The sequence below is a fragment of the Haliotis cracherodii genome, unplaced genomic scaffold, assembly GCF_022045235.1.
Source record: "Haliotis cracherodii isolate W230 unplaced genomic scaffold, xgHalCrac1.p SCAF_20, whole genome shotgun sequence".
Lineage (NCBI taxonomy): Eukaryota > Metazoa > Mollusca > Gastropoda > Lepetellida > Haliotidae > Haliotis > Haliotis cracherodii.
Window position 1 is genome coordinate 3,711,683 of NW_027266276.1, and position 13,717 is coordinate 3,725,399.

Consider the following 13,717-nt stretch of genomic DNA (forward strand, 5'->3'; position numbering starts at 1 on the left):
ACACGGAGCAAGCAGACACATAGCACGCAGACACATAGCACGCAGACACATAGCAAGCAGACACAGAACAAGCAGACACATAGCACGCAGACACAGAGCAAGCAGACACATAGCACGCAGACACATAGCAAGCAGACACAGAACAAGCAGACACATAGCACCGAACACAGAGCACACAGACACAGAGCACACAGAAATAGAACACGCAGACACATAGCAAGCAGCCAGAGGGCACGCAGACACATATCACGCAGCCACAGACACATAGCATGCAGACACAGAGCAAGCAGACACATAGCACGCAGACACATAGCATGCAGACACAGAGCAAGCAGACACAGAACACACAGACACAGAGCACACAGACACAGAGCACGCAGACACAAAGCAAGCAGACACAGAACATGCAGACAAATAGCACGCAGACACAGACACATAGCATGCAGACACAGAGCAAGCAGACATATAACACGCAGACAAATAGCACGCAGACACAGACACATAGCATGCAGACACAGAGCAAGCAGACACAGAGCACACAGCCACAGAGCACGCAGACACAAAGCAAGCAGACACAGAACATGCAGACACAGAGCAAGCAGACACAGAACACGCAGACACAGAGCTCGCAGACACAGAGCACGCAGACACAGAGGAAGCAGACACATAGCACGCAGAAACAGAGCATGCAGACACATAGCACGCAGCCAAAGAGCACGCAGACACAGAACACGCAGACACAGAGCAAGCAGACACATAGCACGCAGAAACATAGCACGCAGACACATAGCAAGCAGCCAAAGAGCACGCAGACACATAGCACGCAGACACAGACCACACAGACACAGAACACGCAGACACAGAGCACGCAGACACAGAACACAACACAGAGCACGCAGACACAGAGCACGCAGACACAAAGCAAGCAGACACAGAACATGCAGACACAGAGCAAGCAGACACAGAACACGCAGACACAGAGCTCGCAGACACAGAACACGCAGACACAGAGCAAGCAGACACATAGCACGCAGAAACATAGCACGCAGACACATAGCACGCAGCCAAAGAGCACGCAGACACAGAGCAAGCAGACACATAGCACGCAGCCAAAGAGCACGCAGACACAGAGCAAGCAGACACATAGCACGCAGAAACATAGCACACAGACAGATAGCACGCAGACACAGACCACACAGACACAGAGCACGCAGCCACAGAGCACGCAGACACAAAGCAAGCAGACACAGAACATGCAGACACAGAGCAAGCAGACACAGAACACGCAGACACAGAGCTCGCAGACACAGAACACGCAGACACAGAGCAAGCAGACACATAGCACGCAGAAACATAGCACGCAGACACATAGCACGCAGCCAAAGAGCACGCAGACACAGAACACGCAGACACAGAGCAAGCAGACACATAGCACGCAGAAACATAGCACGCAGACACATAGCAAGCAGCCAAAGAGCACGCAGACACATAGCACGCAGACACAGACCACGCAGACACAGAACACGCAGACACAGAGCACGCAGACACAGAACACACAGACACAGAGCACGCAGCCACAGAGCACGCAGACCCAAAGCAAGCAGACACAGAACATGCAGACACAAAGCAAGCAGACACTCACCTGTGGGTCCATGTACATCCCATGACACTTGTACCTCAAGAACCTGACACGAAAGAGAACGATGGTCAGTGCTTCTCATGTGCTGTTGTAATATGGTTTGTCTATTTGCTGTGGTGGTATTCCAGCTATACTACAGTGAAGGTAAACACGCGAATAATATTTCCAGTATTAATCAGATCTAGGCCTCCTCACAGTTGAACTAATTACATAATGTTATGGCTTCGTTGAGGTGACATACATTTCACTGATAACAAGAACACTATAGAAGAAGTGTGTGTTTGTTTGTTGTTTAACGCCGCACAATATTCCAGCTGTATGACATAATGAGTATTTATCTTCACAATTGGGATACAATGACATGCATCAACTTAGTCAACTAAGACCGCCTTATCCCGTTAGACCTCCCTAGGTTTGAACAAGCACAGTCGCCTCTTACTGCAAGCAGACCCCTTGAAGACCCGGGGTAGAATAGATTTTCAGTATCTTCAGGATTGTGTGGTTCAGAAATGATTATTTACAGACTGTCGTCATACAGCTGGAATTAGACCCGTGAAGATCCGGGGTAGAATAGGTCTTCAGCAACCCATGCTTTCTGTAAAAGGCGACTATGCTTGTCGTAAGAGGCGACTAACAGGATCAGGTGGTCAGGCTTGCTGACTTGGTTGATGCATGTCTTTGTATCCCACTTGCGTGGATCGGTGCTCATGATATCTGTCACTAGGCTGTCTGATCAAGACTCGATTATTTGCAGACGGACGTCATATAGCTGGAATATTGCTGAGTGCCGCATTAAACAACACCAACAACAGACAAACTTGCACATGTGTTGCTGAAGACCAATTCTCCACCTGGATCTTCACTGGTCTATAGAATAAGTGGCTTCAATGTTCAGTTCAACATTATAGCATTAAATTCAATGTTAAACTACCTCTGAACTACCTCTGAATTTTGAACAAAATGATGATTTCCCCCAGTTTGCCTGCTAGGGGCATTCAGACAAACACCTCCCATACCTATGGGGCACAAGACACAAGTGTGACAGAATTACTATGTCCCAAACACATCCTCGCTCCCCAAGAATATCAGTGGTCAGAGTGTGAGAGTGAGTGAGTATGGTTTTACGCCGCTTTTAGCAATATTCCAGCAATATCACGGCCGGAGACACCAGAAATGGACTTCACACATTGTACCTATGTTGGGAATCAAACTCGGGTCTTCGGCGAGACGAGTAAACGCTTTAACCACTAGGCTACCCGACCACCCTTCAGTGGTCACAATTTACTGTTGAGTGCACACTGATCCAGTGACAGGGGTAATAGTAGCACTTTGAGCATGCCTCTGTGTGGAAATATGAACAACATATATGGCCTATTATTATTATTATTTATTTTCCAGCTTTTCATTTATTTTAATCAATGTTACTGTCTGCTGATGTCCTCACATAAACAGCTTGTTCTTCATTGAGACACCGGGTTGAGTAGAGAAATCTATCGTGATTGTGTCTCGGATGGCTGGAAAATAGAAGTGAGTGAGTGAGTTGGGTTCAACTCTGCTTTGAATGGTATTCCAGTTCCTTCACGGCTTAGTCAGCTTAATGTGGGAGATAAAATCTTGAAGTGAGTCAGGTCTAAGACGTCCACCACTTTGGTGAAACCCACAATCATGGGTGTGGTGCAGACAAACCAGAAAACATAACCAGGATGAATCTGGGATTGGAACTCATGATCTTAGGTTACTGGCAACCCTAAGGGATGCATCTCTGTACATTGAATTGTGGCACCCTAGACGACTAGGCCACCATGGTTGGTTGGTTGATTGGGTGAATGAGTGAATGAGTGAGTGAGTGTGTGGGTGGGTGGTTGAGTGAGTGTTTGAGTGAGTGTTCGAGTGAGTGAGTGCTTCATGTTTAACATCTCTTTTCTGGCTGGGGACACCAGAAAAGGGCTTCACACACTCTGGTACACTTAGTTGCCTCCTAAGACAAGCATAAGTTTTTTCGGACGCATTCCAAGCCAGGATACCCACGGGAAGCAACAGTACAAATCAGACTATCTTCGCATACACAGCTTGAGACTGAGAATTGGTGAGCGCCCACCTTGCCCAGCGTATCTGTCGTAGTCCACCATCACCTCCAGGCTGTGTGTGTTGAACAGCATCCCACACCACGGGAACTCTGCAGACAAGTCTCTCAAACTGTTATTGTTGTCTTTGTGGTTCACCTCTTCTACATACTTTAGATAGGATGAAAATCAACTAACGCAGTTCAAAAAAAATTATTTCAAAATGATGACCATAGTGCAAATAATTTGAAGTAAGAAACACATTTGTAGCATGTTCATAGCATTCAGAAGTGATTACTTACTACTGATGTTGTAAACTGGAGCAATCTTTAGCATGAAAGTGTAAAAAACAGATAGGAAAACAATTCTATATTGGGGCGGCGATATAGGATGGAACACCTCAATGTTTAGTAGGCCACCTACCCTCACTGTCTACAGAAGGAACAAAACCTTGCTCAGGATGGAGCATCTCTATGTTCAATAGGCCACCTACCCTCACTGTCCACAGAAGGAACAAGACCTTGCTCAGGATGGAACACCTCAATGTTTAGTAGGCCACCTACCCTCACTGTCTACAGAAGGAACAAGGCCTTGCTCAGGATGGAACACCTCTATGTTCAAAAGGCCACCTACCCTCACTGTCCACAGAGGGAACTAGATCTTGCTCAGGATGGAGCATCTCTATGTTCAATAGGCCGCCTACCCTCACTGTCCACAGAAGGAACTAGGCCTTGCTCAGGATGGAACACCTCAATGTTTAGTAGGCCACCTACCTTCACTGTCTACAGAAGGAACAAGACCTTGCTCAGGATGGAACACCTCTATGTTCAATAGGCCACCTACCCTCACTGTCCACAGAGGGAACTAGACCTTGCTCAGGATGGAACACCTCTATGTTCAATAGGCCACCTACCCTCACTGTCTACAGAAGGAACAAGACCTTACTCAGGATGGAACACCTCAATGTTTAGTAGGCCACCTACCCTCACTGTCTACAGAAGGAACTAGACTTTGCTCAGGATGGAGCATCTCTATGTTCAATAGGTCACCTACCCTCACTGTCTACAGAAGGAACTAGGCCTTGCTCAGGATGGAACACCTCAATGTTTAGTAGGCCACCTACCCTCACTGTCTACAGAAGGAACAAGACCTTGCTCAGGACGGAGCACCTCAATGTTCAATAGGCCACCTACCCTCACTGTCCACAGAAGGAACTAGACCTTGCTCAGGATGGAGCATCTTTATGTTCAATAGGCCACCTACCCTCACTGTCCACAGAGGGAACTAGGCCTTGCTCAGGATGGAACACCTCTATGTTCAATAGGCCACCTACCCTCACTGTCTACAGAAGGAACTAGACCTTGCTCAGGATGGAACACCTCAAAGTTGAGAAGGACCTTGTCCATGTTGGATGTAAAGTTGTACTCCTTGTTGCCTGAAAGGAAAAGCAGCAAACTTAAATATCCAAGAAGCTGGACAGTCTTGTCCCTGGTGTGATGACTGTTCACCTTACAGAGCAGTACTGAAGCATGGTGTGATGTCTACTTACCCTGTAGAGCAGTATTGAAGCATTGTCTACTTACCCTGTAGAGCAGTATTGAAGCATGGTGTGATGTCTACTTACCCTGTAGAGCAGTACTGAAGCATTGTCTACTTACCCTGTAGAGCAGTACTGAAGTATGGTGTGATGTCTGCTTACCCTGTAGAGCAGTACTGAAGCATTGTCTTCTTATCCTGCAGAGCAGTATTGAAGCATGGTGTGATGTCTGCTTACCCTGTCGAGCAGTACTGAAGCATTGTCTACTTACCCTATAGAGCAGTACTGAAGCATGGTGAGATGCATGCTCACCCTGTAGAGCAGTATTGAAGCATGGTGTATTCTTACCCTGTAGAGTGGTACTTAAGCATGGTGTATTCTTACCCTGTAGAGCAATATTGAGGAAGTGCACAGCCTTGTCCCTGTGGGGGGTGATGTAGAGATTGTCATCCACGAGGCGCATCAGCAGCTCGTCCTCCTGAATGGGGCAAAGCGTGAGCTGCTCCAGGTGTGCTGTGTACAAGCTGCACAACATGGTGGACAGGACAGACCCTTGCCCGATCCCAACCGTCTGCTGGAAGTACCCCCGGCCAATCTGCAGCAAAGTAGGAGTTAAAACATCAATGATTATCCATCATTATGTATGTGGTGTACGAGACCTTCCTTGACAACTTGTACATCGTATATGAGACCTATCTTGTCTACAAGTAAGTCGTGTAGGAGACCTACCTTGACGTGAACGTCATGTACGAGACCTACCTTGACAACATGTACGTCGTCTACACGACCTACCTTGACAACTTGTACATAGGGTAAGAGACCTACCTTGACAACATGTACGTAGTGTACGAGACTTTCCTTGACAACATGTACGTAGTGTACGAGACCTACCTTGACAACATGTACGTAGTGTACGAGACCTACCTTGACTAAGTGTACGTCGTGTATGCGACCTACCTTAAAAATGGCTTTTAGACATCCTCCATTATCCAGGGTATTATACCTCCATTCAAACAAACAAACAAACAAACTAACTGAAAGGGTACTAAAACACAACTTGGCATCAGACCTCTCATAACCCAATTGTGTAAGAAACCTACCTTGATTGTGTGTATGTTGTGTGTCTTCATTCATCATATCAACTTCTAAATGACACACAAAGAAGAGACCTACCTTGACTATGTATGAGTTGAGTATGAGACGTACCTAGACTACGTATGAGTTGAGTATGAGACGTACCTAGACTACGTATGAGTTGAGTATGAGACGTACCGTGACTACGTATGAGTTGAGTATGAGACCTACCTTGACTATGTATGAGTTGAGTATGAGACGTACCTAGACTACGTATGAGTTGAGTATGAGACGTACCTTGACTACGTATGAGTTGAGTATGGGCCGTACCTAGACAACGTATGAGTTGAGTATGAGACGCACCTTGACTACATATGAGTTGAGTATGAGACGTTCCTTGACTACGTATGAGTCGAGTATGAAACCTACCTTGACTACGTATGAGTTGAGTATGAGACATACCTTGACTACGTATGAGTTGAGTATGAGACATACCTAGACTACGTATGAGTTGAGTATGAGACGCACCTTGACTACATATGAGTTGAGTATGAGACATTCCTTGACTACGTATGAGTTGAGTATGAAACCTACCTTGACTACGTATGAGTTGAGTATGAGACCTACCTTGAATACGTATGAGTTAAGTATGAGACGTTCCTTGACTACGTATGAGTTGAGTATGAAACCTACCTTGACTACGTATGAGTTGAGTATGAGACGTACCTTGACTATGTTGTTAAAGAGATGGCTCTTCACCACAGACACCAGGTGGTCGGCTGTGAGGTGTGGGTGCATCACCTGTGAGTGAGTGAGTGAGTGAGTGAGTGAGTGAGTGAGTGAGTGAGTGAGTGAGTGAGTTGGGTTTGATTGTATTTCAATCATATCATAGCCTGTCTGCTTCATGTGGGAGGAGGAATGTCTAAGACGTTTCTCAGTCTGGTAAAACCCACAGGCATGGGCATGGCACTGATAAACACAATCAGGGTTAACAGAGAATTCCGGTGCCAGAGACACTTAGCCAACGACGCCCCTACAAACCAATGCTGATCAGATGCGCATTCTATTCCATAGACAACACAAATACAGCATCTGTTTGATACAAGCCCAACAGTTGATAGGTCGTAGAAAAAAAATCTATTGATTTAAACATATTTTATTCACAAAAAAAGTGATTGGGATTGGGTACAAGTTCTCCAAGTCCAACACTTCTCCCAGAATTCATTTACAGCTCGTACTAAACATGAATGGACCAGAAAAAAAAAGGACAGGAAAGATAAGTGAACAGTGGGAACAATACACTGTACGTATATAACACTGTACGTATATAACACTGTACGTATATAACACTGTACGTATATAACACTGTACGTAATTGAAAACTGTTATGTTATCTTGATATGGTAAGTCCCCAATTCCATTGAATAACAAATTGAGATTAGCTGGTGTATCTTCGACTATACAGCTTATGTTTCTAAGTAAAATGTCTCTTTCCTTATCAAACAAGTCACATTCTGAGAAAAAATTATATGTAGTAAATGTGAAAAGAAAATTCTATTCGGCCTAGTCTTATGACCAGCACAGGTTGCTGGGGGCCTTTTGAAACCCAGAACCCTAGGGGGCTTCCCAAGACTCACCTGGTCCACCAGGAGACAGTCAGTCAGCTGCTCGGAGCGACTCCGCATGTACCGGATGAAGTCCGGTTCGTATTCCCCGAGGGTGAAGGTCTCCCGATGGTAGGTACGTTTGAGTCGGTCCCCGGCCAGGAAAACACTTGCCCATCTTCGAGTAATGTATTCATCTTCCGACTGGGTATTACACGAGAGAACAAATGAATTAAATACCACACAGCAAACAACAAATTGAGAGTCTGCTTGTTTCATTATTTTTTTGTTTGTTCCTTTAATGCACAGCAATATTCCAGCTTTATGGTAGAAACATTTAAATAATTAAATCTGTGCTGGAAAAACCGGTGGTTGATATCACGAACAAAGTCACACGCAGTCGGGGTGTTACGACTTATAACATCCACTGTAATCACCTCTTACAATTAGCAGAGTACTGGGCACCACTTCTAATCTGGGTCAACTCACGCCAATGTTGTGTAGCTTGTACTTGCATATTTGTTGTTTGTAAAAAGACTAGAAAAGTGGAGAAAAATTGAACTCACTTAATACCACAGTTTGCACCTTCATCCCTGGGTTTTCTTAATTCAAACATCATAGAAAATATGGTCTAATTGAACCGAAGTGAGTGAGTGGGTGAGCGAGCGAGCGAGCGAGTGTGAGAGTGGGCAGGGTTTTAAGATGCTTTCAACAGTATTTAGTCCCATCCTTTCAGTCAGATTACATGGTGAAACCCCGAGCACGGGCATCATGCTGACATAACAACAACCATCAGGGCTATTCTACAACATGAACCTATGATTATAGGATCCTGACACAGCTAAGGGAATCAACTCCACATGCACAGTGAAACGAGGTGCTTAAGGTGGCTTTGGCTATCCATACCTCCACTAGGACCTGGGCTCCCTACATCACCTATCATCAGGTGAAGATCCGGGTTAGAAATTGTCTTCTGAAACCATGCTTGTCGTAAGAGGTGATAAACGGGACAGGATTGATTGATGAGTGTCATCGTATCTCAATTGTTTAGATAGATTCTCATGATGTCAATCACTGGATTGTCTGGTCAAGATCTGACTATTTACAGACCGCCATAATATACCTGGAATATTGCTGAGTTTGGTACAAACAAAAACACATCACCCATGATAAGTCTTCACATGTAACAAGTCTCCAAATACAGTACCATACCTCTAAGATAGCCTTGACAATGGAGTACAGTTTCTCTTGTACTATAGTGTCAAAGCACTTGTTGATGTCTGTCTTCACGAAGTAGAGAGGCCTGTAACAAGAAATAGCAGTGTGTAACACGTTACAGATGTCATCCACAGACAGTATTCTGTAACCAACATGCTGGCCTGTAACAAGACATCAGTCAGTAACACGTTACAGATGTCATCCACAGACAGTATTCTGTAACCAACATGCTGGCCTGTAACAAGACATCAGTCAGTAACACGTTAGAGATGTCAGCCACAGACAGTATTCTGTAACCAACATGCTGGCCTGAAACAAGACATCAGTCAGTAACACGTTACAGATGTCAGCCACAGACAGCATTCTGTAACCAACATGCTGGCCTGTAACAAGACATCAGTCAGTAACACGTTACAGATGTCAGCCACAGACAGTATTCTGTAACCAACATGCTGGCCTGTAACAAGACATCAGTCAGTAACACGTTACAGATGTCAGCCACAGACAGTATTCTGTAACCAACATGCTGGCCTGTAACAAGACATCAGTCAGTAACACGTTACAGATGTCAGCCACAGACAGTATTCTGTAACCAACATGCTGGCCTGTGGAACAATGTGGCCTGTAACAAGACATCAGTCAGTAACACGTTACAGATGTCATCCACAGACAGTATTCTGTAACCAACATGCTGGCCTGTGGAACAATGTGGCCATTAACTAGACATCAGTCAGTAACACGTTACAGATGTCATCCACAGACAGTATTTTGTAACCAACATGCTGGTGTGTGGAACAATGTGGCCTGTAACAAGACATCAGTCAGTAACACGTTACAGATGTCATCCACAGACAGTATTCTGTAACCAACATGCTGGCCTGTGGAACAATGTGGCCTGTAACAAGACATCAGTCAGTAACACGTTACAGATGTCATCCACAGACAGTATTCTGTAACCAACATGCTGGTGTGTGGAACAATGTGGCCTGTAACAAGACATCAGTCAGTAACACGTTACAGATGTCATCCATAGACAGTATTCTGTAACCAACATGCTGGCCTGTTGAACAATGTGGCCTGTAACAAGACATCAGTCAGTAACACGTTACAGATGTCATCCACAGACAGTATTCTGTAACCAACATGCTGGCCTGTGGAACAATGTGGCCATTAACTAGACATCAGTCAGTAACACGTTACAGATGTCATCCACAGACAGTATTTTGTAACCAACATGCTGGCCTGTGGAACAATGTGGCCTGTAACAAGACATCAGTCAGTAACACGTTACAGATGTCATCCACAGACAGTATTCTGTAACCAACATGCTGGTGTGTGGAACAATGTGGCCTGTAACAAGACATCAGTCAGTAACACGTTACAGATGTCAGCCACAGACAGTATTCTGTAACCAACATGCTGGCCTGTGGAACAATGTGGCCTGTAACAAGACATCAGTCAGTAACACGTTACAGATGTCAGCCACAGACAGTATTCTGTAACCAACATGCTGGTGTGTGGAACAATGTGGCCTGTAACAAGACATCAGTCAGTAACACGTTACAGATGTCATCCATAGACAGTATTCTGTAACCAACATGCTGGCCTGTGGAACAATGTGGCCTGTAACAAGTCATCAGTCAGTAACACGTTACAGATGTCAGCCACAGACAGTATTCTGTAACCAACATGCTGGCCTGTGGAACAATGTGGCCTCTAACAAGACATCAGTCAGTAACACGTTACAGATGTCATCCATAGACAGTATTCTGTAACCAACATGCTGGTGTGTGGAACAATGTGGCCTGTAACAAGACATCAGTCAAAGTGAGGTGAGGTGAAATGGGGTTTAACATCGCATCCAAATTTCTGCACTAATATAGCGACGTGCATGCAGGTGTGCGTGGCTGCTTGTGCTAGTCCGGACTAATGCGATTATATAGTGCTAGCCCACTGAGATGCCATGTAGCAGTTTCACATGAATACCCCTTTCAGACTCCGAGACGACCAGTCCTTGTTTTAGCACTTTTATGCCGAGAGCCAGACAGGGTAACAAGTACCATCATTTAACGTCTTTTGGCATGACACGGCTGGGGATCGAACCCCGGACCTTCCACACTCCGGAACATCACAGAGACCTCCAACAACTAAATCAGCCAAGTCTTGTTTTTCAGTCACCAGCACCAAGAACATATTGAAGATGTCTGCAAGTATGATTTTTTCATGTTCAATACACACCAACATTTTCAATAAAGTGAGTATAAAGTATAAAAATTTGAAAATTATTTATCTGATAAAAAGCTTGATGATCTCAGTACAGTTTTTTTGTTTGCTGTTTTGTAGCTCTGTATTTTGGGTGATTTTGTAAGTTGGAATAACAAAAGTGTACTTTTCCTGTTTTTCTTCCATTTTCAATATTCTTAGAGCAGGCTGATCGTGAAACCAGCTTAAACATACAGTCCAGTCGAGCCAGGACGGGCAGCAACATCACCTACCGCGTGTCCTGCTGTGCCCGCCTCTTTACAACAAACTCCCGGAATGCCTCATAGATGTCTTGGAAACCAAACTTGGAGCTCTGCAGCAGTTCCGGTCTTCTGTGCTGAACCAAACAAAAAACACTGTACGGCACTGTAGCTCACCTGGATAGGTAGTCCACAGTTCACGATGCCATCATAATGAGTGAGTGTGGTTTTACGCCGCTTTTAGCAATATTCAAGCAATATCAATGGGCTTCACACATTGTACCCATGTCGGGAATCGAACCCGGGTCTTCGGTGTGACGAGCGAATGCATTAACCACTTGGCTACCTGACCGCCACAGATGCCAACAAAGACAGCCATAAAACAAAAGTTGCTTCCAGCATTAATATTCAAATATTTCTGCACAAATACTGAAAATATTAATTGTGCCACCTGACACGTTGTTTGTTTGTTTGTTTGTTGTTCAATGCTCCACTCAGCAATATTCCAGCTATATGACGGCATTCTGGGATACGATGACATGCATCAACCAAGTCAGTGAGCCTGACCACCCGATCTCGTTGGTCGCCTCTTACACATTGTTACAAATGTACATACCTGTGATCAGTGTCACAGGATTTGAGAAATATTACTTCTTCATGAGTGTCATATGGCAGCAGAGAATGTTGTAAGTTTGAGTAGCAGCAGATGACTGAAACCCTCATAAAATGTGCTGTAGTGGCCAGACTGTAAGAGTGATTCTGACTTTGAGTTACCTCCCTTGTTTGTTGTTGAAAAACAACACACTTGATCATTCGAGAAATTACAGAATGGGACAGTTTCCAGAAGACACGCGGGCAGTTTTAGGCCTTTTATGATCTGACTTGCGTCTTTTCTATTTGCCAAGGGCAAAGAAATTTATCTGAAAACATTGAATTTCCAGCCAGCTTTCAACACTATTCCAGATTCTAGAACGGAGCACAGGCCTCTTTCAAGACTTTTAACAGTGACACATTCTGGTCATCTGTGAGGGCACTGACATATTCTAGGGTCTATTCTTACTTCTGCTGCCACATACTTGACCCTGTGTAGATTGTACATCTAGAGGTGTGTGTTTCATAATGTGTCAAATATTCTTTGATCATGGCCATTTACTGATTTCGCAATCGAGATGAACCGATTTCTGGGTTGATCTCTGAATTTCAATTTGGAAATCACCTCGCAAAAGAAGCATTTTTTTCACTTTGTATTCCGATGCTATGTTCCTATTGTCACAAGAGTGGAATGAGACAAACAGCCTCGTGTCTTCCTACCATCTGCACAGCAAATAACTAACGGACTCAGAGATATACTCGTGTACTGACCACGTGATACTGAAGGATACTCAAACAGGTCCGTAGTTGGGAGTTGATGGACAGTTTCTGAAATAAGAACATTATTACACACATTTATCTTGAAATATCTGGAATCCACTTTTGGATACCAGCCACTACTGCTTCCTGAATGTGGTGCTTTTAGTGGCCTGATGGTAATCAAGTCGGGACCAGTGGTTGATGCATTTATTCTCCACACAAAAAATGTCGAGAGATGAGGATGACGTGCTTTGAACTTTCCGCCCAAACCACTTTCACCGGCTGGATATGAAATAAAAGCTGACTCACCCACATGGCGTCAGTGGCAATGACCTGCCTTCCCAGTTCCTTACTATGATCCTCGTTATCATTACAGTGTTCCCTCCCACACTTTTATGTCATACAATACCCTGACGGATTATCAAATATTGTCATTCATGTGTACTTGTGAAAACAATGTCTGACACCTGAAGCCATTTTTCAGTTCATGCCATATTGGCTCGTTCCCTACCAATTGTGGTCTTATAGCTTACTAAACGGACAAGTGCGCCAGATGGCATCATGACTGCTCCAATTGTCCGTCGATAGCATCTTCCTGAGGCAAGGGAGTTCACTGACTGTATAAGTCCAGTGTCCACCCTTGCCGAACTAGGCTAGTCTTATGGAGTTATATTTTGGCTGGACTAACAAGTCTATGCATAGTCTAGTCAACATCACTTAACAAACTAGACATCTGGTTTGTGAACTACCAGATTTTGGTCGATTGCAGG

At 44.6% G+C, this 13,717-nt stretch overlaps 2 protein-coding genes across 2 annotated transcripts in view; one reads left to right on the forward strand and one right to left on the reverse strand.

Annotated features, from left to right (window-relative positions):
- Nucleotides 1–13,717, reverse strand: part of LOC139470294 (telomerase reverse transcriptase-like) — a 72,040-nt gene that overhangs the window by 7,172 nt on the left and 51,151 nt on the right. The window contains exons 19-28 of the mRNA XM_071252654.1: nt 12,960–13,016; nt 11,631–11,734; nt 9,130–9,220; nt 7,951–8,121; nt 7,040–7,114; nt 5,624–5,834; nt 5,036–5,137; nt 3,738–3,815; nt 3,084–3,153; nt 1,643–1,685 (exon numbers count right to left, since the gene is read on the reverse strand). Of these exons, the coding sequence (XP_071108755.1) occupies nt 1,643–1,685; nt 3,084–3,153; nt 3,738–3,815; nt 5,036–5,137; nt 5,624–5,834; nt 7,040–7,114; nt 7,951–8,121; nt 9,130–9,220; nt 11,631–11,734; nt 12,960–13,016 (1,002 nt within the window). The remainder of the gene's footprint in view (nt 1–1,642; nt 1,686–3,083; nt 3,154–3,737; nt 3,816–5,035; nt 5,138–5,623; nt 5,835–7,039; nt 7,115–7,950; nt 8,122–9,129; nt 9,221–11,630; nt 11,735–12,959; nt 13,017–13,717) is intronic.
- On the forward strand, nt 270–1,342 carry LOC139470131 (acrosomal protein SP-10-like). Its single transcript, XM_071252429.1, has 4 exons — nt 270–387; nt 519–658; nt 821–1,015; nt 1,223–1,342. The coding sequence occupies exons 1-4, from the start codon at nt 270–272 to the stop codon at nt 1,340–1,342; spliced, it is 573 nt and encodes a 190-aa protein (XP_071108530.1).